General features: G+C 45.9%; 2 protein-coding genes across 11 annotated transcripts in view; both read right to left on the bottom strand.

The window, feature by feature from the left end:
• The window catches only part of macf1a (microtubule actin crosslinking factor 1a), a 203567-nt gene that overhangs the window by 96209 nt on the left and 87728 nt on the right, over positions 1-19630 (bottom strand). For all 10 annotated transcript variants that reach the window (XM_084563044.1, XM_084563040.1, XM_084563038.1 and 7 more), the window contains 9 exons: positions 18591-18683; positions 4473-4639; positions 4262-4374; positions 3791-3897; positions 3389-3508; positions 1988-2083; positions 1502-1629; positions 1270-1363; positions 218-372 (listed from right to left, as the gene is read on the bottom strand). In XM_084563044.1, coding sequence (XP_084419170.1) covers positions 218-372; positions 1270-1363; positions 1502-1629; positions 1988-2083; positions 3389-3508; positions 3791-3897; positions 4262-4374; positions 4473-4639; positions 18591-18683 — 1073 coding nt within the window. The remainder of the gene's footprint in view (positions 1-217; positions 373-1269; positions 1364-1501; positions 1630-1987; positions 2084-3388; positions 3509-3790; positions 3898-4261; positions 4375-4472; positions 4640-18590; positions 18684-19630) is intronic.
• On the bottom strand, positions 10085-11926 carry LOC311500923 (uncharacterized protein; the record flags this gene model as incomplete). The annotated part of the gene is made up of 1 exon (XM_084562559.1): positions 10085-11926. Exon 1 carries the CDS (start codon positions 11354-11356, stop codon positions 10085-10087), a length of 1272 nt encoding a protein of 423 aa, XP_084418685.1. The 5' UTR covers positions 11357-11926.

The raw sequence follows: 19630 nt of genomic DNA, 5'->3' as shown, positions 1-19630 counted from the left end.
CGTGGTGATTCTTCATTACAGCAGGTTTAAAACTGACAGAGCAGCATGATATCAAGCTGTTTCCATCAGTTTTTGACTCTGCTGATTTACATCAGAGGACGTTTATGCATGCAGTAAACATCAGAAGCGGATCATTTTACGATTTAATGAAGAAACATCAGCATAATGAGCTGTTTATTCCCAGATATTAAACGTAATCGTCTTCCACCGTCATCACCTGAACGCCAGCTGCTCCACCTGGTAGTACTTCTCATCTCTGAGGACTCTGAGCTCCTGGTTGAGTTGTCTGATCAGAGACTCGCAGTCCTGCAGGTAGCAGGCCAGCTCTTTCTCGCACTGCACCGCCTCGCCGCTCTCCACTCGAGACATGTCCTGGACACCAGAGGAGAGAGAGAGGGAGCGGGTCAGGTCTTTTGTTTGCTTGCTTGGCTTAAGTGTTATCACGGAGCACGATGTCCTGAGGTTTAGTGTCCCCCCTCCACCCCCACCCACCCCAGGCACAGATTCAGTAAACAGTGAAACCAAAGCCGGGCCTCCGAGAGGAAAGCAGGCCGCTGCAGACACGAAAAGAATTAATATTGTAGAAGTAAATACGCCAAAAACGACGGGAATGAAACAGCGGTTAGCACGATGACTCAGAGTTTGTGTCCTGGCTTACATAGACAAACAGAAGAGGACGCGTGTGTTTGTGCAGAAGGCAGAAAAAGTGGTGAGCAAATATTTACTGTCCCAGAGCGGCTTTTACAGCTCGTAAAACAATACGCTAAATTACCGTACGTTTACCCGACGTGTTTAAGGAAATGAACCCTCGTATCTCGTTTTAAAATAGTTACGTCCTCTTCAAAAAATGCCTTAAAAAGAGTAAAAATACTTCTTTTTTTTTAACATAAATCTTTAATAAACTTCAGTCCTGATCATAAATACTAAATATTTGATTAATTTTATAATTTTAACCCTTTATATCCCAGTGTTTGTGACGGCGTCGCAGTTTTTTCTTTAAAAACAAAACAAAATCCATCACAAACACTGGCATATGAAGGGTTAAAATTATAAAATTTATCAAATATTAGGTATTTATGATCAAATCTGCAAAAAAATTTGTAAAAAATATTAACATATACTATTTTTATGATGTTTTTAAAAGGTTACACGGTGCAATAACACACACCTTTGCCAAATATCCTTGCAAAAAACACAACCGTGGCTAAATTAGCAAAAACTTTCGTCCCTAAATGGACATGAAGGTTAAAAGGAGGCAGGAGCACTCACGGCCTGGAGCGTGTTCTTAGCCAGGGTGAGTTTCTCCTCACAGTCCAGAGCCATGTTCTGGAACTTATTGGCTCTCTGGAGCAGCAGCTCTAGCCTGAAAGAGACACATGCAGAGGTTAAGTGGGCATGACCCTGAAATCGAACATGATGAGAAATTGAAGTAGTCGCATCAGCGTTTTTGATTTAATTACGTGCATCAGTTAAATAGATCTGTGTGTGTTTGTGTGCGTACCTCTCCACAGCCGGACGTAGAGCCTTCTCTCTCTCCAGCATCTCCAGGATGAGTTTACCCCATTCCTCCTCCAGGTCGTTGGGATGGAGGCCGTGAGGAAGCTTAATGCGACCGAACTCTATCCACACCTGGACACACACACACATTCATAAAGTCAGCATGAAGTTCAAAGACACAAACAAGCCCCGTGAACATTTGATAAGCCACACCACACACAAACTCTCGGGTCACATCAGCTGAGTGAGGATAAAGGAGGAACTATTATGAGCCGTCATGTGTTTGTGTTCAATCAAACAATCCGCTGCATTGATAAAAACGCGATGGAGGAAGTTACTTCGCTTCAGGAGGAGAACAAACTCTCTCACTGACACAATCTCTGACACAATCCCGCCCCCGGGCTCGACCCCATGATGCACACCGGGCCCGGCACGTGTCGCCGCACGTCGGCCACCTTTCCCTCCGCCGCCTCCGCCGCTCGGCTCTTACCTCCAGCAGTTTGTAGAGGTGTTCGATGTGACCTTTCTCTGCCTCCTTCGCAGGGATCTCCGTCTCTTTGAAATGGACGTACTCATTGTAAAGTGCCTGGAGGAAGCAGAGACACAGACGGGGTCATCGTTTGAGGTCAATCACAAAGTCAATACCTGTTATCAGAGGTAAAAGCCTTGTAATCACAGCCTCTCTCCCTGGGTGCTCATTAACTAATCGTCAAGATATCCGACGCCTTCCTTCCTTCCTCCCTTTTCTCCTGCACGTCTTTAGACTCTGCTTTACATTCCCAGCTGCGTCCTTTTTTACATTATCATTCCTTCACCGTCACACCTTCCTTGTGCAAACTAATTCACCAGTCCTTCTTTTATTCATGTGACTTTTTCTTCTTGCACCAAACACCTTTGTCTGACGTCGTCCACATTATTAAACCAGTCTGCTCTCCCCTCCCCGTGTCCCTTTGTTTGTCCTCTCAATTCTTTTACAGAAACTGTGCATCAGCTCTCCTTCCTTCAAGGCTGCACGTTGGCGAACAGATAGATCTGAGAAAACGCGCACGGCTTCTTTTATTTCCACGACGCATCAGCATGAAATCTGCAATAAAACTACTGAGATGATAAAAGTGCATCTTCGGACCCGTTCAGACCTGGAGTTCACATGTGACCACATTTAAGAACAGGTGTGAATAAATCCAGGATGCATTTGGAGCATTCCTTTAATAGTGTGAACACACATGGGTCCAAGCCACTTTAACAGACTTTCTACTCAACTGACTTCCTCTGCATGAGTGGAGCCTCATTCATTCAGAAAACACAGAATCACAGTGTCTGTTCATTCATAATGAGAGTTTCTTTTAAAAAATCTGTCCATGCAGCTGTTAACTAACTAAATAATACATAAATCTAAACTAGAATTAACAAATGAAACATCTCTTTTATTTACCTTTATGCCCAGAGATTTTTTACTCTGTGTATGAAAGCTTCCAGGGATAGATATATAGATAGAATCTGAGCTTTATGCAGGTCTCGGGCCAAATATCAATAAATAAATAATAACATTACAGCTTAGAGACTCTATAGCTTGCTCCAAAATATGCATCATTTCCCCAAGTCATGACACATGCAACAAACAGCTGTTCATTGTTCTGAAATGTGAAAAGTGTCAGGAAGTGACTCGTCAAAGACAACAGCTGCAAAACTGAGACCGGATATTGAGTGGTCAATGCCAGGTGTGAACACACGTACTTTAAAATGACCAGGTGTGAGTGGATTACCCAGGATGCATGTTAATACCAGGTATAAACAGGGTCTTTATTTAAACTTCATACAGAGTCTCTTGTGTTTTAGGCTATTTTCTGAACACAAACTCTAATGATTAACGAGACAGAAGCGGAGAGCTCACCTTGAGTTCAACAGGGTTTTGGGGGAAGTTCTTGTTGGCCATGAGGGCCATATGCTGGCGGCTCCACTGGAGCAGAGACAAGAACCTGGACTGGTACTCTGACCAGCGCTGGTCCACGTCCTGATGAGGGACGAGAGATAAAAGGAATTATTTCCTAACGGGAAACGATACGCTCCAGACAAAAAGCAATTTATAACAAACAACTACAACAATATTCAATTAACTGCATCATTTTTTACAAGTTCCACTTCATTATATAAGATGCTGCACCACTGACTAGACAAACACAATGGAAACACAACAATGAAGCAACAGACTTCAGTGCAAGTTTAAGCAGAAAGATAAAAAGTGCATTATCCTTAATGAGAAGCTCAACGTTCAAATGGTCTGTATGGGACGTACTTGTGCGGCGATGCCCTCTCCCCCTTCAGGGATTTTAGGAAAGGCATCATAGATTGAGGAGACGTAAGTGATGACCGACTTCTCGTCTGGAGATGCTACGTCCACATCTGAAGAGAATAAATAGAGATCAGTAAAAAAAACTACAGGAAGTAGAGAATTAAAGCCAAAAGACCCAAGTTAAGGAGCAACACAAAAGCTACAAACAGGTGCTAGAAAAAACATCTACCAGGTATTATTCTCTGCTCAGCTTGGAGCAGGCTAATTGCTGGATGAAATACCATATAGGAGCATAGACAAGGTACCTGAACACACAAAAACTACAGTTGTGCCTTTAACTTAACATGTTGGCACTCTTCCTAAATAAAAGCTAGCTTAACTAGCTTGTTGACACCTTTTGAAGACTCCTTACTAAAGTGCAGAGCATTTTAAAACACAGAGACGAGCTCCCCTGTCTCTGTATTTCCGTCTCACCCTCAGCGTCCAGCAGTCTGGTCACCCCTAACGACTCAGCGATCTCGAAGGCCTGCTCAAGGTTGTCACGGTTGCTCTGTTGCGACACCACTTCCATGTTGATCAGGTCTGGCCTGGAAAACAAACCCACAGGAGGTTGTGTCGCCGTGCTTTCTGTGTGCGTTTTTTTCCGAGCGTCTCGTAATGCTTTTTGACCAGTTCCTCCTCTCACCTGTATCTGTGCAGCAGAGCGTTGAACATGCGTCCGTCGCTCCAGGACGAGGTGAAGTTGCTGCAGCGGAGGCCGGGGTAGCCTTCGACCGCCTGCTGGCTCCATAATAACAGCTTCTCTTTGGCCGTGAGGTCGCCTGACTCCCCGCTCACATAGATCTCTGAAATCTGGAGGGGACAGATGGAGAGGAGGAGGATCAGCCACAACATTATGACCACTGACAGGAGAAGTAAATAACTTTGAGCATCTTGTGACAATTCAGTGTTCTGCTGGGAAACTTTTGGACCTGGCATTCATTGATGTGGATGTTAATTAGACATGTAGCACCCACCTAGACCAGACCAGACACCCCCACCCCATAGCAATGACACAGTCTGACACAGGCACACACACAAAAACGCTTTAGGAACAACTCAATAAAAGATCAAGAACAGCACAAGGTGTTGACCTGGCCTCCAAATTCACTAGATCCCAAACTGATCAAGTATCTGTGGGATGATCCACAGAGGACCCTCCCCTCAAAGGCCCCCCACTATCATTCTGTTGCCAGACACCACAGGACACCCTCAGGAGGCCCATGTCCATTCTCTGCCACAGCTGTTTTGAAGGCACAAGGGAGACCTATACAATATTAGGAAGGTGGTCATAATGTTGTGCCTGATCGGCGTAGAAATGCAGCTACAGCTAAAATGAGTCAGCAGAAACGACCACATGATTCATCTCCTCATGAAACAATAATCCACTTGCTTTCAGTCACCCCGTCACCTCCTCTCCCAGCCTCCGTTTCTCTTCCTGACGACTAATAACACAAAGGATCTGAATGAGTTTTTATTAACGTCTCATTTTCTGTTTTTTTTTTTTCCATTTCTTCTCTGCAGCATCTTCAGCCTAGCATCCTCATTAGCTCGCTCGTCCCTCCACACTCGACTCTTCGCCTCCTCCCCCGCCCCCAACCTCGATCTGTCTCCTCAGTTTTTCCTGTTCTTTCATCCGCACAGCTTCAGATGCTGATCAATCTGCTCTGCCTTCTCATCTCCCTCCTCACCGCTCCGCTTTGCTTTTCCACCGACGGTCTACTGGATACTACTAACCCTGTAAAGGGACGGCAAATTGCTTTGATTTTGCGTCATCAGTTGGATTTTTGCAGTAGTTTTGCAATCTTTCAAACTTCCTGGCTTGTATCATGAAGCTTTTATGTGGAGACACAGCTCATGAATAAAAACAAATAAAAGGACCTGTTTATAAGTTTTGTGTGTCAGCTTGACTGTCTCTGCACTGAGCTACACTTTAGCTTAGCATCCTTCTTCCTTTCATTTTGCACCCTTCACGTCCAACTGTCCACAGCGACAAAGGCAGAGTGACGTATGTGCAGTAGCTGTCGGTGCTTGGCTGCCGTTATTGTCATCAGTATTCTTCTGTCATCCCTCCTTCACTGTCCAACAATCTGCCTCTCTCTCTCTCTCCCTCTCTGTGGCTGTCTGTCTTTCTTTCCCTGTCTCTGTCCCTCTCTCTGCTGCTAATATAGAGCAGAATGAAAGTCCAGTGTGTGCCAGGAGACTGCAGCAACAGCCAAAAAGACGAGGAGGGCGGAGGGAGGAAGAGCGAGCAGGATAAAGCGATGGAGAAAATCAAGGCCAGGCGAGAGGAGAAGGGGTGATTTGCAACAGTGCACACTGCACATACCCACAAGCTGCACATCAGTAAAGCCAAGATTCATGCTCATAAGATGGCACAAAACACGTCTGGCATTAATGAGGGCAACTCCCTATGAGACTCGTGGAACATCAGCCATTATTAGTAAAAAATCTGTGATACGACCGGCAGGGTAGCATTTCATCCCACTGGGTGCACAAACTGCGCAGGGCAAACATGAGACGTGACTTAAAGTTGAATCTACAAATCTGGTGTAGAAACAGCTGTGTTTTTATGCAGAGATCTGTGTCTGTGTTTGCATACGCAACCTCCTTCTGCAGAGAAATACAGAGCGTCTAATCCTCCGTCTGAATGTTGATACAGAACTCAGTGTGAGAGGCTGCACTCCCACCGCTACACCATCTCATCCTCTACTCACTCTGACATGTCACTCTTTCATGTGAACACATATAAAGGGTTTTGTTGAGCTTTTAGAGATGCACAGCTTCTCTTGATGTGTACTCGCTCTACAGGAGCTTTCAATAGCAACTCATAGCCTTCTTCATGGGACCAAATACAGAATATGCTGAAGAGAAACGTCTCAAAGTATTACGAATCTCTGCCGTCATCGCCTGCCTCTCTAAATTAGCCTGCTGGCTATTCAGCTAACAAGAAACCAAACTGTTTAGTTTAACCGCCGTTTAATTAACTGAGCCGACTGTTCTGCAGCATCCTCAGTGTAATGGATATCAAAGTCTGGCAAAACAAAGACAACTAGATCTAGGCCTGACAGTTCTTGAAGTCCAGTTGCCTTTATTTTAGACATACCATAATCTGGATAACTGAGCATCTACACAGACTGGACTTCAAGTGTGGAGACTCCAGCATGGATTTGTAGAACTTACTGCATCATAAATGAATGCATCTGTGACTCCACATGCATCTCACCAGCCATCAAATTAAGTTAAAGCAGCTATTCAGAAAGAAAACAATACAACAAATCAGTATGTGTCATCACCAGAACATGCTAATTTCCGCCCTGACTAAGAATAGGTTGCAGAAAGTACAGGCTACACACTCAATAACAGACAGAAGATCTGGTCACGTGATATATGCAGGAGTATCTCTGCTTCTCTGCCTTTGTCTACATGTACTGTTTGTGCATGATGTCTCTAAACAGAGACGAACACATTTAGGTAGCAGCAGTGTTCAGTCACAGACATCCATGATCCCACCAGCAGCAGCCCCCCGGGGGCCCTGGACCAGCCCTCTTTTAGAAACGTGGCCTCTTTGAAGTTTGCAGAGAGGAGGGGAAGCGAGGGATGGAGGGATGGAGGGAGGAGGGAGGAGGCAATGGGTGAGGGGAGGATGGTGGACATGCAGGTACGACAAGAATAAAAGGAGACGAAAAAGATGGACACCTGAAGAAAAAGTATCTCTGCAAACCCTGGCTTTAAAATCCTTAAGTACAAGGGTGCGTTAGGGATTGATCGACAAATGGACCGATAGCTTCAGACAGTAGGGAGGGTGCATGGATAAATCTGAGTGGTAGGAATCCCCTCGAGGCTCAACAAAGCAGCCGTCCCGCTGATGAATGCGCATTTCAAATCCCTTTTTATGCAGAGAAGGGCAACACACTCCCACATACAAAGGACAGCTGCACTTTAAACTGAACATGGATAAACCCATGACGCAGGAACACACTCAAGACAGGAGTATTGATCGCAGCTGCCCAGTAAAACACACTTCTTAGCCGGGGATCTCTGCAGAGCTGGGACCGACAGTTTCTCATGACTCAGCAGAGACTGTGCATCAAACGAGACGCGCTCAACACAACCTCACATGATGTCAGCTGCTGTGCTGCTCAGCCTTACCGCACTGCACTTCATCACGTGAAGGAGAAGGGAACAAACTGTGGCGGCGAAAAGTGCCCGTCATCTGTGAGCTGTGTCATTGCAGCGACTGAAGCCGCCGGTTCTATTTTCAAGGTGAAGGAGAAGAAGCCGTAAGCTAGCACAGGGAGGCAGCAATCATTTGTCACATATTACTGGAAGAAACACAAGGCTACACTAATATGAGGCCAATATGTGCACGTGTGCTTTATAACACATTTTGTTTCAGGCTTCATATATGTAATACTGATGATTCCTCTCTGATTAAGTTTATACAAACAGAGAAGGAGTGTTGTAGAAGAAACCCTTTAAAATGTGTCCAAACATTATCAGAAATCAACCCAAAGATTTGAGGCCATGCAGCACAACAAGTTCATGACCATGCATAGGAGTTTAAAGACGGATTAATATTCTAATATACTTTATGTACCTTCCTCTATCTGCCCTCCCCCTCTGATCTGTGAAGTTGCATGTTTCTAATATGTGGAGATGCATGTTTCTGATCTGCTGAGCTGGATGTTTCTGACCTGTGGAGATGCATGTTTCTGATCTGTAAAGATGCATGTTTCTGATCTTTAAAGCTGTATGTTTCTGATATGTGGAGATGCATGTTCCTTCACTGTGGAGCTGCAAGTTTCTGACATGTGGAGCTGCATGTTTCTGACATGCGAAGCTGCATGTTTCTGACATGCGAAGATGCATGTTTCTGATCTGTGCAGCTGCATGTTTCTGACATGTGCAGTTGTATGTTTCTAACATGTGGAGCTGTATGTTTCTGATCTGTGCAGCTGTATGTTTCTGATCTGTGAAGATGCATGTTTCTGATCTTTAAAGTTGTATGTTTCTGACATGCAAAGCTGCATGTTTTTGATCTGTGAAGATGCATGTTTCTGATCTTTAAAGCTGTATGTTTCTGACATGTGGAGCTGCGTGTTTCTGATCTACAGCGTTGCATGTCTCTCATCCTGACTCCAGCCACATGTCCAGTGCTCACTGCTTACGATTATCTATGTCATACGATTTTATCTCAAAAGTTTAACGTGTGACATTTGAAAAGTGTATCTAAATGATTTGAAAGTTTCAAACAATACCCAGACCTCACTGCCAAAGAGAAGCTCCAAAAAATAACAATATATATATAATGAAGTTGAGAACAACTACAACATCAGTCTTCCTCAGAGTATCTTAATGCTGGTGTTCAAATGAACCAATCACCACCTTGTGATAAACCCTGAATAACCAGCTAAAACTACCGCAGCTAGACACACACACTAACGTAGTTATAATGCATGTGGCAGGAAATGATAAGTTTCAGTCTGCAGCAAAGGGAACACTGTCACTTGAAGCAATGACCCTTCTGTCACACAAACACCCAGCGTGTCTGTCTCTCACACTCGAACAGACGTCAGCAGTGAGTGAGCATGGGTGGTGTGAGAAAAATAATCAGGGAGGGAGGGGAGAAGGATCCTAAAAAGAAAGAAAGAAGGATGGAGGGACCGGCTGTGCTGCGTTGATTAGGCTGCCAGAACAAAGGCAGAAAGAATGGAGTGACGTATAGGACCTTTAGAGACCTGATAACAACACACACACACACGCACACACACACACAAAGCCTTGTGACTACAAACATGGTGCACGGATGACAACAAAGGCACCATTTAAAAAAGCCACAGTCATACGAATCAAGAGCTGTGAAAGCTTCCCCTGGCATCATACACCAGTGGTTTAGAAAATGGGGTCCAAGGGCAAAAACATTCCTCAACTCCTGGGAACAAAACATGTGGTCAGTGGAGTCCGAGAATCACATATCTGTGCTTCGTTAGGTGCAGGAGAATCAGGAGCAAGGACGACGATGGAGGAGCCCTAAGATATTTACTTCAGGGTAGTAAAGAACAGACAGAGGCAGCGTATTTGGGATGCACCCAGCTAATGTTTGGCATTTTTGCTAAGTCAACCTTTTCTTGAGGCTCCCAACCTTTTAAGCAGCTTTGTCTGAAACATATCTTTCCCATGCAGCCTAGCAGCAACTGTTCCAAGGCTTAGTGCCAGTACCTGGATTAATCAACTAACTCTTTGCTAAGACACTGGTTAAGACAAAGAGACAGCTGGCTGAAGGGTTCTCTGTCTGGATGTCTGGACACAAACCTGAGGCAGGTATTTAACCGCCGCCTGTTGCTGCAGCGACAGAGGACTCTCCATCATGGAGTCCAGTCTCTCTGAAGAGCTGCTGGTCATGCCTCCCCAGTCCGTCTGACTGGGAGTGGTGCCGGCGGTTTCTGGAGACGTCAGCGGCAGGTCGCTGGCGTAGCCCGACTCCAAGAGGGACAACCTCTCTTGGGCGCAAGCTGGAGAGTCCAACCGAAATCCCTTGACAGCCATTGTCTCCTGAGTCCGCGGCTGGTAAGAGGACAAGGGGAGGTCTCCTGCAGATATTTTGGCTTTACTTTTATCCTCCTCAGACAGTTGGACTTTAAGAATATTTCCTGCGACAGGGGACGGCACAGGGGGCTCCTTGCGCACCTCCACCTCACCGTCACTTTCACCCCTCCACACTGGAGAGCCATAGTCACTGGGGTACACCGTCTTCACGACACAAAGTTTACCATCCACCTCTCGGATATGGACGACACCTTTGCTCTCCTTGCTTGGAGGCGTCTGCACCACCCCTGATGTCCCCTCTACTGCCCCATCCTCTCCTCCGTGCTCCTTTTCATCTCTAACCGCCCTCCTCTTGTCTTTTTTCTCTTTCTTCTGTCGGAGGATCCAAGGTTTTTCTAGCACACCTTGGACTTTCTCCCTAACACGACACACCCTCCCTCCACCCGGAGTGGTGCTGCCCAGGGTTGGGGCAGTGTTGATTGGGGTGGTGGTGGTGGTTTGGCTCGGGATGCTGGACACATCTATGATAGCACTGACAGTGTCTTCCTCCCCTGGGAGGCAGAAGACTCCTCTCCAAGCCGGGCTGAGCTTGGGGGACACTTCAAGTATTCTGTTGCCCAAAAGCCCCCCTGCGCCTGCACTCAAAGGGCCGGGGGAAAGAGTATTGCTTTGCGGATTGGTTTTGGAATGAGTTAACTGGGTATCAGGCACTGATATGAAAGCCCTAGCTGTGCTGCTAAAATCTGAGTCTAACGTTTTGATAATTGCAGCTTTTTCGTCCTCATAGTCGTCCTCGTCCTCCCTTTCATCGGGCTCGTGGCATCCCTGTCGCTCGTAGTCTTCCTGCTCTACCTCCCCCTTCCTGTTCTTCTTGCCCTTGTGCTTACGCCTGAAACGTAGACGCTTCTTTGGTGAAAGTGGGGGGACTCCACCGAGCTCGCTCTCCCGTGGAGGCCTGACGCAACCGATAGAGTTCCCCATGTTTACGATGACGACGAAGAACGGTGTAAAAAAAAGTTATAGCGAAATCTCATGCATCAAAATGAGAGGGAAAATGTTCAGACGGGCTGGCAGGTGACTGACAGCTCCCTCATTAATCTGACAGTGATGTGAGGAAGAGCAGGTTTAGCTCAATTTTCCATGGCACCATAAATACAATCCAGTGAAAAGAGAGATGGATGGTGTGAGCTGTCACAAGAGAAAACCAGCTCAGGTACTTATTGGTGCCACATCTCCCCTCGTCCTTCCTCTTTCCTTCACCTGACCTGACTTGTGGTTGGTGCAGCGGCCGGTCGCGCTCCTTCTCTCTGTCTCTAAGGACCCTGTTGTGTATCGGTGTGTGTCTACAGTCAGACAGCCGGCTGCTTTAGTTTGTATTTCTCAGTCCAAGAAGACCTGTGGTCGCAGTCAAGGACACAAGGACTCAGGAGGGGTGGAAAATAAATTCCAGTCGACGCCACGCGCGTCTGATTTATCGCCGGGGCTTCTGGCAGGTGAGCCGTTACCAGGTATAAGGCAACGTGTCAGGCAGGATGATGAGTGTGGGCGAGAGAAAAATGTAGTGCCGTCCAGTGGTGTTCAGCCCATTAGCTATTCTCCAGCTGCTCCACAGCCACAGCATGCCTGAGAACAAAGTGTGAAAGTCGGAATCTGTATCTGCTGCGGGATTTCTGGGAGTGATGGAATCAGCTGGGATCTCATTTCACTTCTTAATTCAATATGCTGTGAATGTTAAGACGACTGCTACTCGGTGAAGTGAGAAGAAAACCAACACCTTTCGTCGGCTACAGGTTTCTCTCTCTCTCTCTCTCCTGTCGTCAACAAATGAATAAATCTGTTGTCGGCTGCAGGTGCTGGTGATACCCAGGAGCTCTATCTGCACTTAGGCCTCAAATCTATCTGAGCTCATGAATTAATGATGCCTCTCCTCTACTGTGGTAATGTTATTGCAGTGCAGATGGAGAGGAGTAAGGATCGCAACACAAGTCTTCCCTCACAGCAGAAATGGTCAGGAATCCTATCCGTCACGGTGCTCCTAGCGGAAGTAGTATTAATGGCGACGCTGTCGATAGCGCTCGTAGTAACGGCGAGCTCGGCGTGTGTCTCGTTCTGCCGAGGCAGCGCGATGCCCAGATTGGTTGTGGGTGACAGAGTGTGCAGTCGGCCAATGCAGCCACAGATTGCTGGCAGATTCATCCAATACTCTGACAGCTTGTTAAATACTCAATCAGAGCATGAGCTGCACGCCTCGACGCCTCTCCCTGTCATCCTCCCACGGTTTATCCTGCTCATTGAGCTCGCGTCTCATGTGATGCATCAATCCTCTGCCATGTGGCCGTGCTCCTCGTCTACTGACTGTCAGTATACTGCAGCGTGTATATATTTCTCCCAGCGGCTGGCAGGAAAAGTCCAGGGTGATTATCCAGGCCAGCCAGATACCTGTGGAATCAAACAGTTGTAGTTCCGCAAAAATGCAACCGTCCTATTAGAGTGACGGTCTAAATCTGGAGGCAGACAGGCTCCACCTTAAACTCCCCGGACAGCTTAGCATCACACGCTCCTTTTTCCTGGATACCAGCATAAAGATCCCCCCCCCCGAGCTCAATGTCAGACTCCCCGAGGACCGAAGTTGGCTGAAGTAGTGTCCAATCATAACCCTCCTGTGTCCTGTTGTCAGTCTGCCAGTAACTCAGGGAAGCTTCCCCTTCATCAGGTGGTGCAGTGCGACGACGGTACAACAGCTTGGTAAAATCCACAGTTTGCAGGAGGTGGGGGGGTTGTTTGGTTCAGGTCTTATAATGAGGCAAAACAAGGCAGGATAGGAAAATAAAAAAAAACAAGAGTCTGTTTCTCCTCTACGGTGCCTTTTTGTCTCTTATTAGCTCCCTACGTCCACAAGATCTAATTAGGAATAGGCATCTGGGGTAGATCTGGAGCTCTGGAAGAGGAAGAAGAGGAAGAAGAAGAAGCGACTGGTCCTCTGTCAGCTTAGCTAAGGTCCAGTAAAGATCAAACGGGAACAGAGCCAAAGGGATTCAGCGTCCAGTGAAGGGCATCCCCAAAACATCACACGGCACAGCGGCAGAGGTTAGGACAGGAGAGTCCTCGTTCCACGTCCCCTTAAAAACAAAGACGTGGAGGAAGGGGGGGAAAAAAAAAAAACACACACAGAGGGCGTCTCCAGTAAAAACGAAACTGTGCCTCTCAGACGAGCCTGGCTGGATTGATCCGATTGATACGGAGGAGTGTGTGTGTGTGCCTCTTTCCAAGAGGGAGTGTGAGTTTGTGCCTTGGAGATTGGGCGGTCCCCCCCCCCCCCCCCCTTCGGTCAGCTGTGCGAGCCCTTCTGCATACGTGTCCCGCTGTGTATTTGTGATCCGAGGCCCGCTGATGAGGGGAAGCCGGCAGCTCCAGCGACAGCAGGCAGCCTGGATCCGTCGCTGCCTCGACTGGCTTCGCCGCTCCGCTTTATCCCTCGCTCGCAGACGCCGGCAGAGGGAGAGAAAAGCTTTTATCTCCCGGCTGCTGCAGCTTCACACTCTCTTCTGCTCGATCTCTCACAATCCACCCCTCCCTCCCTCCTTGGCTCTCCTCCTCCTCCTATCCGCTTCCTCGTTCCTCCTCTCGCTTTCTCTCTCTCTCTCTAGCTCTCTCGCTCTCTTGGCTGTTAGTGAGCAGCTTTATATGCCACAAACACACACATTTATACACACACTTGACCCAAAAGCTTCCCTGAATGACAGGCTGCAACAGGGGCAGATAAAAAAAAATAATAAAAAGAAAAAAAAAGAAGCAGCCAGCAGGAGAGGAATCAAATCGAAATCAAACTATTGTGCCTCTGAGGATAAATGAGGAGTGGGTAAGCACTTAAGTCTGTTTCCCTCCATCTATCCCCTTCAATATCCACCTGTCCATCAAGCCACAGGTCGTTAAAAGATGAAGGGAGAAGGCGGGAGCGTGGAAAGAGATTTAGGGGAATTAGGAGAAAGTTGAAAAGGAGGGAAACTGTGAAAGACGCCAAATCTGAATGAGAAGAGGTGAGAAGAATCCTCCAGATTTGACTTGAATAGCATTTAAAGCCTCCAGTATCACCGGCTGCACCAGGTCACCGCAGATAATCAGTGACCGGACGCTGATGACAATGAGGAATTTGCCGGAATTTGTTGCATCAACGTGATGAAGTGCCAGGATTTAAAAATCCACTTAATCCAACGGATGCGACAAAAATAGATGTTTATACTCCGTGAAGAGATGGCGCCTTTGCAGGAACAAACAATAATAACTCTTATCTTTGGGTTCTGGACTGCCAGATGTCACTTGCAGTATTGGGAAACTGAACTAGTTTATAAATTACAAATAACACGAACAAACAACACAAAATAATCACTCAGCATTCTTGATTTTCACATTTTACTTTCCTTTCCTTCCCCCACACACAGACTCTTAAAACCTCAATAGGCTCCCACCCACCAGCACAGCTCACACATGTGATCCTACAGTGCATCATGGCACATGGCAACACTGCAGAAGAAAGATATGTCACCAGCGCTGCAGAGATCTGCACACAACACACTTTGCATATACAGTAAGTGCTTCATATAGGACGAGTGCTTGCTCTCAGACAGATATGGATGGAGACCACTAAAAGGAAAGCAACGGCAATCCATCTTCCCTCATTAAACGAAAGCACCAAAAGCATAAGAGACCAACACACACACACGCGAAGGAAGAGGCTTGAACCAACGGTGGGAGAAGCACTAATCAAGCCCCTGAGGCTTTCATCGCCTCGCCGTGGCTACACGCCATCATCAGACCTTGGTGTGAACCCAGAGCTTCAAGAGACAAGACTATCAGAAGCTCCTCTGGTGATATATATTTAGCAGCTCTGATGTCGATAATGTGAGATGAAAGCGTGGTGATTGATCTTGAGATTTTTATCACCATAATTCAGACTCCGTCTTTGCCATGAGCAGCTGTATGATGTTAAAGCTGACCTGGTGACAAATATTCAAATATATGATGAGAAATTAACTTTAATGGAAAGAGATGCTCATTAAAGTAACTAACATAGAAGAAAATGTAGAAATAATGTGGTATATTACTAAAGAAATGAAGGATATAATCATTCACTCTGTATCAACCTCATAACTGTTAGCGTGTTATGGTGAATTATAAACAGCTGAGGAGAGGAACACACAGTGGTTTGTGTTGAGCACGTCTAAAGATAAACAGTGATCACAATCTCGGCCTCGTGTCTCTGCTCCACGGTGACATCCAGGCTCCTTTATTGAAAGTACAACTGTGCTGTAAATAAACGAGGGAAGCTGGCAAACCCGGGCCGAAGCAGCGCGCTCAAGAGATGGTGTTTTCGATCGATGAAGCGCAGGCACTAAAGTGGTACCTTTGAACGACACAAATAAACCGACCCCACCCAAGCAGAGATGAATTTGCCAGGAGGTTAACGCCGGTGTCACACAGCCTGCTTAGCCAATCGCTGGCAGACACAGAGCAGCTGGAGGAGGATCCAAACTCGGGGATAGAGACTTCCAGCGAGTCAGGTCAACGGGGATACCGAGCTAAATGATGACACCTAGTGACATGGAGGAGTAACTACACAAATAAATGTCTAAAGATTATGGTAAATTGAGACTTTTATGATCATTTCAAACCATTTCCAACAGTAAAACCAACATGATTTACACCAGGAATCACCGTCATTGCCGCTTTATATTTTGAGAGATGAGCGAGGCATTCAGGCGACTCTCGAGAAGACGGATATTAATATTAGCAGGATCTAGAAGACATGACTAAACCCCTCTCAGACTAAAGCTTGAGACAGACTGCTGAGGAGGCAGGTCGTCATCAGACAGAGAAACCACCTCAAGTTGATGCGCCAGGCGAAAGAGTGACTAACAACAGTTATGACCCGAATTTAAAAAGGCTCAGCGACGGCTCCTATAATTAGCCGACGTGCTGAGTCACTTGCGCATGAGGTACACCTGACCGTCCTGGTCCCAAAAACCTGCAGGCTTGTTTCCATCACCATCATCATCATCATCATAATAATTATCATCATTAGTCCAAAGCTGCCAGTGGGAATAATGTGGAAATTATAGATTTCTCAGCCGACGTGGGCCTCATCTTATTAACACTGAATAACCGAGTCAGGACGGCATGGAGAAAATATAAAAACAGTCATGAATGTCGTCATTTAATCCAGGCAATGCAACAATGCAGCGCCGTTAAACCACGACTGTGACCTTGAGGAGGATGCATGACACAAACTCTCTCATATCTCTACATCCAAATCATCTGAATCTTCATATAACCTCATGCCATAATGCATATATCATATATTTGCAGTGTAATTACAGAGATGACGTTGCACGTGTCTCTGATCATCATTTATTTGCAGTAACCTAACCACAGACACAGAGCTCTGTTTTCTCTCTGCAGCTCTAATGTGAAACTGTTCCTAAACTCACTGAACTCCTGAAACTCGAACCATTTGCTGCTGTGCGGGCCCATTCCCTCTCTCCTTTTATAAATTTATTTATTTTTGTTAATCCCTCCTTCATTCCTTTCACCAGAGCTCCCGCGGTGACTTTCAGCCTCCGTCCTCACCGTCATCTGCTCCCTTCTTTTCCGCCTCCCGCATCTTTTCATCCCTTCATCTCTTTACCCAACAACTTTCCCTGTAACACCGTGTTCTGCTGAGTCATGCCCACTGAAAAAAAAAACAAAAAAAAAAAAACAGTTCTCGAGCGCTACAGTTTCCGTGGCAACCTGCGGGCAGCATCAGCATCAACCTGGGTGCTCGACGGCCGCATCGCAGCACGGTCTGGTGGTCGACGGCGGCACCTGCAGCCTTTAAAATGATAAAAGTGCCAAAACAAATCTGCACAAGAGGCTGTGATTTATTTAATATTTTTTTGGTTGGAACTTAAAAGTCTTTATTTGTTGTTGCCGTCGTGCGTGACTTGAGCAGAGAACAACCTTGACTGCAGGCTACACTGATGCAGGGACGTTGGGCGGAAATTATTCCACATCAGGAGAACAAACGCTGCTCAGATGATCGACTCGTCGTCTGGACGTGAACAAGAAGCTCTTATTTTATTCCTCGTTCCGTAATTTAATTCAACAATGCAGCATTTAGAAACTTTAGACGGTTATATTTCAGAGAGCGGTCGAAGAACTATTTGTCTTTTATTTTGAAGCTCTCAGTGGATCCTAGTATAAATAAATTAACTTTTTACTCACTTAACAGGATCATGACTGAGGTGCAGTGATCATATGATTGCAGAAAGTAACTCTGTTATTAGTTATAGCCACAAAAACAAGTAAAACTAAACAATTTTTATGTGCTAATGGTAACTGATTATCTACTAATAAGCGGTTCAAGGTCAAGTTCAAGTAATTTGTGTATTTTTGCAAAATAATTCTGAGTTTAACCTCAAACTGTCTTCATTCTGTGTTTATACTGAAGCACAATAAAAACAAACCTCTATTTTAAGTTGCTCAGTTTGTATAAAAGCTCTGGATCCAGGATAAGAGCTCAGATGAAAGTTTCAACATTTCGTCCTCTGTCCTCCTTTACTCCCAAACTGACAAACTGAAGCCAAACCGTGTCCTCCTGCTCTGATTTAAAGGGACAACTCCAGCGAGGGCTTCCTCCGGGGAAGGGTTTTTATAAATGTCACAAGTCAGGATAAACAACACAATTAAATCACATTAATCCTGGCGGCCTTCAAAACACAAAGTCAGACTGTACTAACTTTAAAACGCCTTTAAAAAAACAACATCAGCCGCAACAGCGGAGCAGAGGACACGCTGACAGGTCGGCTAAACACAACGTAGAGAGAGGCTCGCTGCAAACACCGAGGCGTTGAAGTTAACCATCACACTGGCAGGGAGTGTTACAGACTCTAACACCCAGAACACGATAAAAACAGCTGGAAGGAGATGCCTCCAAGTAGCAACACAGAAATAACGTCCACATTTGTCCTCAGTCCATTTAAAATCCAGACTTAATCACCAGCAACAATCTGCGCAACGATTCAATTATCATACAATCAATTAGTGGACTTTCCATTAAGGTTCTCCAGTGCAGATTCAAAGAACTCCATGACCGTTTGATTGCATTAATTATTAATCAAATTCAACCCAGCAGACACACACACACACAGAGAAGCAGGAGCACGTGAAAGGCACAGACCTGGAAGTGAAGGATGATGGTCCAGATGAGTCCTAACGTCAGTTTGGGGTTCCCATCAGTGATGTCATCGTTCCTGATGTTGACAAGTTTGACCTAGAAGAGAGATTTAAAAAGAAATCTTAGGTTTCCTGCACCAGTCTGATAATTAAAGGAAACTTGTTGTTCTAAATGTGAGTTCATATGTTATACTGTCTAAGGCCTGCTGCACCCAGGATGTACGATTAGACCTGCAGTGAACCTAAGACGTGATTCAGAGGAAGAAAAGGTCATTCTCCACGGAAGGAGACGAGAGAGATTAATTAATTAGAGGGAGCCATGAGAGATGCAGTCTTAAAGCATAACATCTATTATACAGGTTAATGTAAGCCTCATATGTCCTAAGAATGTGTATTTGAGAGCACAGATGGTTCATTCTGGTTTGAGTCGTGTTCATAATGTAAATGAGCGGCTGGTTCCCACGACCCTTCCCAGAGAAGAGCTGGTGTTTTCCTACCAGTGTCAAGGATGCCGCCTCGAAAAGAGGGGGGGTATTAAGATAATAATTAAAAACAAATCCAAATGTGTAACTAGACAAACTGGGGACACATAAATATGTCGGATTTGCACAATTTGTCCCTCTCAGCATTATCAGACACGGTGAAATGCGTGTTTACTCCATCTGTTAATGAGAATAAACATTATGACCACCTTCCTAATATTGTGCAGGTCTCCCTTGTGGTGACTCATTAGAGAATGGACATGGTTCTTCTGAGGGTGTCCTGTGGTGTCTGGCAACAGGATGTTGTTAGGGGGCTTTGAGGGGAGGGGCCTCTGTGGATCATCCCACAGATACTTGATCAGTTTGGGATCCAGTGAATTTGGAGGCCAGGTCAACACCTTGTGCTGTTCTTCATGTTTTTTTTTTGTTGTTCCTAAAGTGTTTTTGTGTGTGTGTCTGTGTCAGGCTGCATCCTGCTGGGGATGGCTGCTGCCATCAAGGAGTGTCATTGCTATGGGGTGGGGGTGCCTGGTCTGGTCTAGGTGGGTGCTACATGTCTAAG

This window comes from Chelon labrosus, assembly GCF_963514085.1.
Source record: "Chelon labrosus genome assembly, chromosome: 16".
NCBI lineage: Eukaryota > Metazoa > Chordata > Actinopteri > Mugiliformes > Mugilidae > Chelon > Chelon labrosus.
This window is presented reverse-complemented; position numbering and strand designations above follow the sequence as displayed.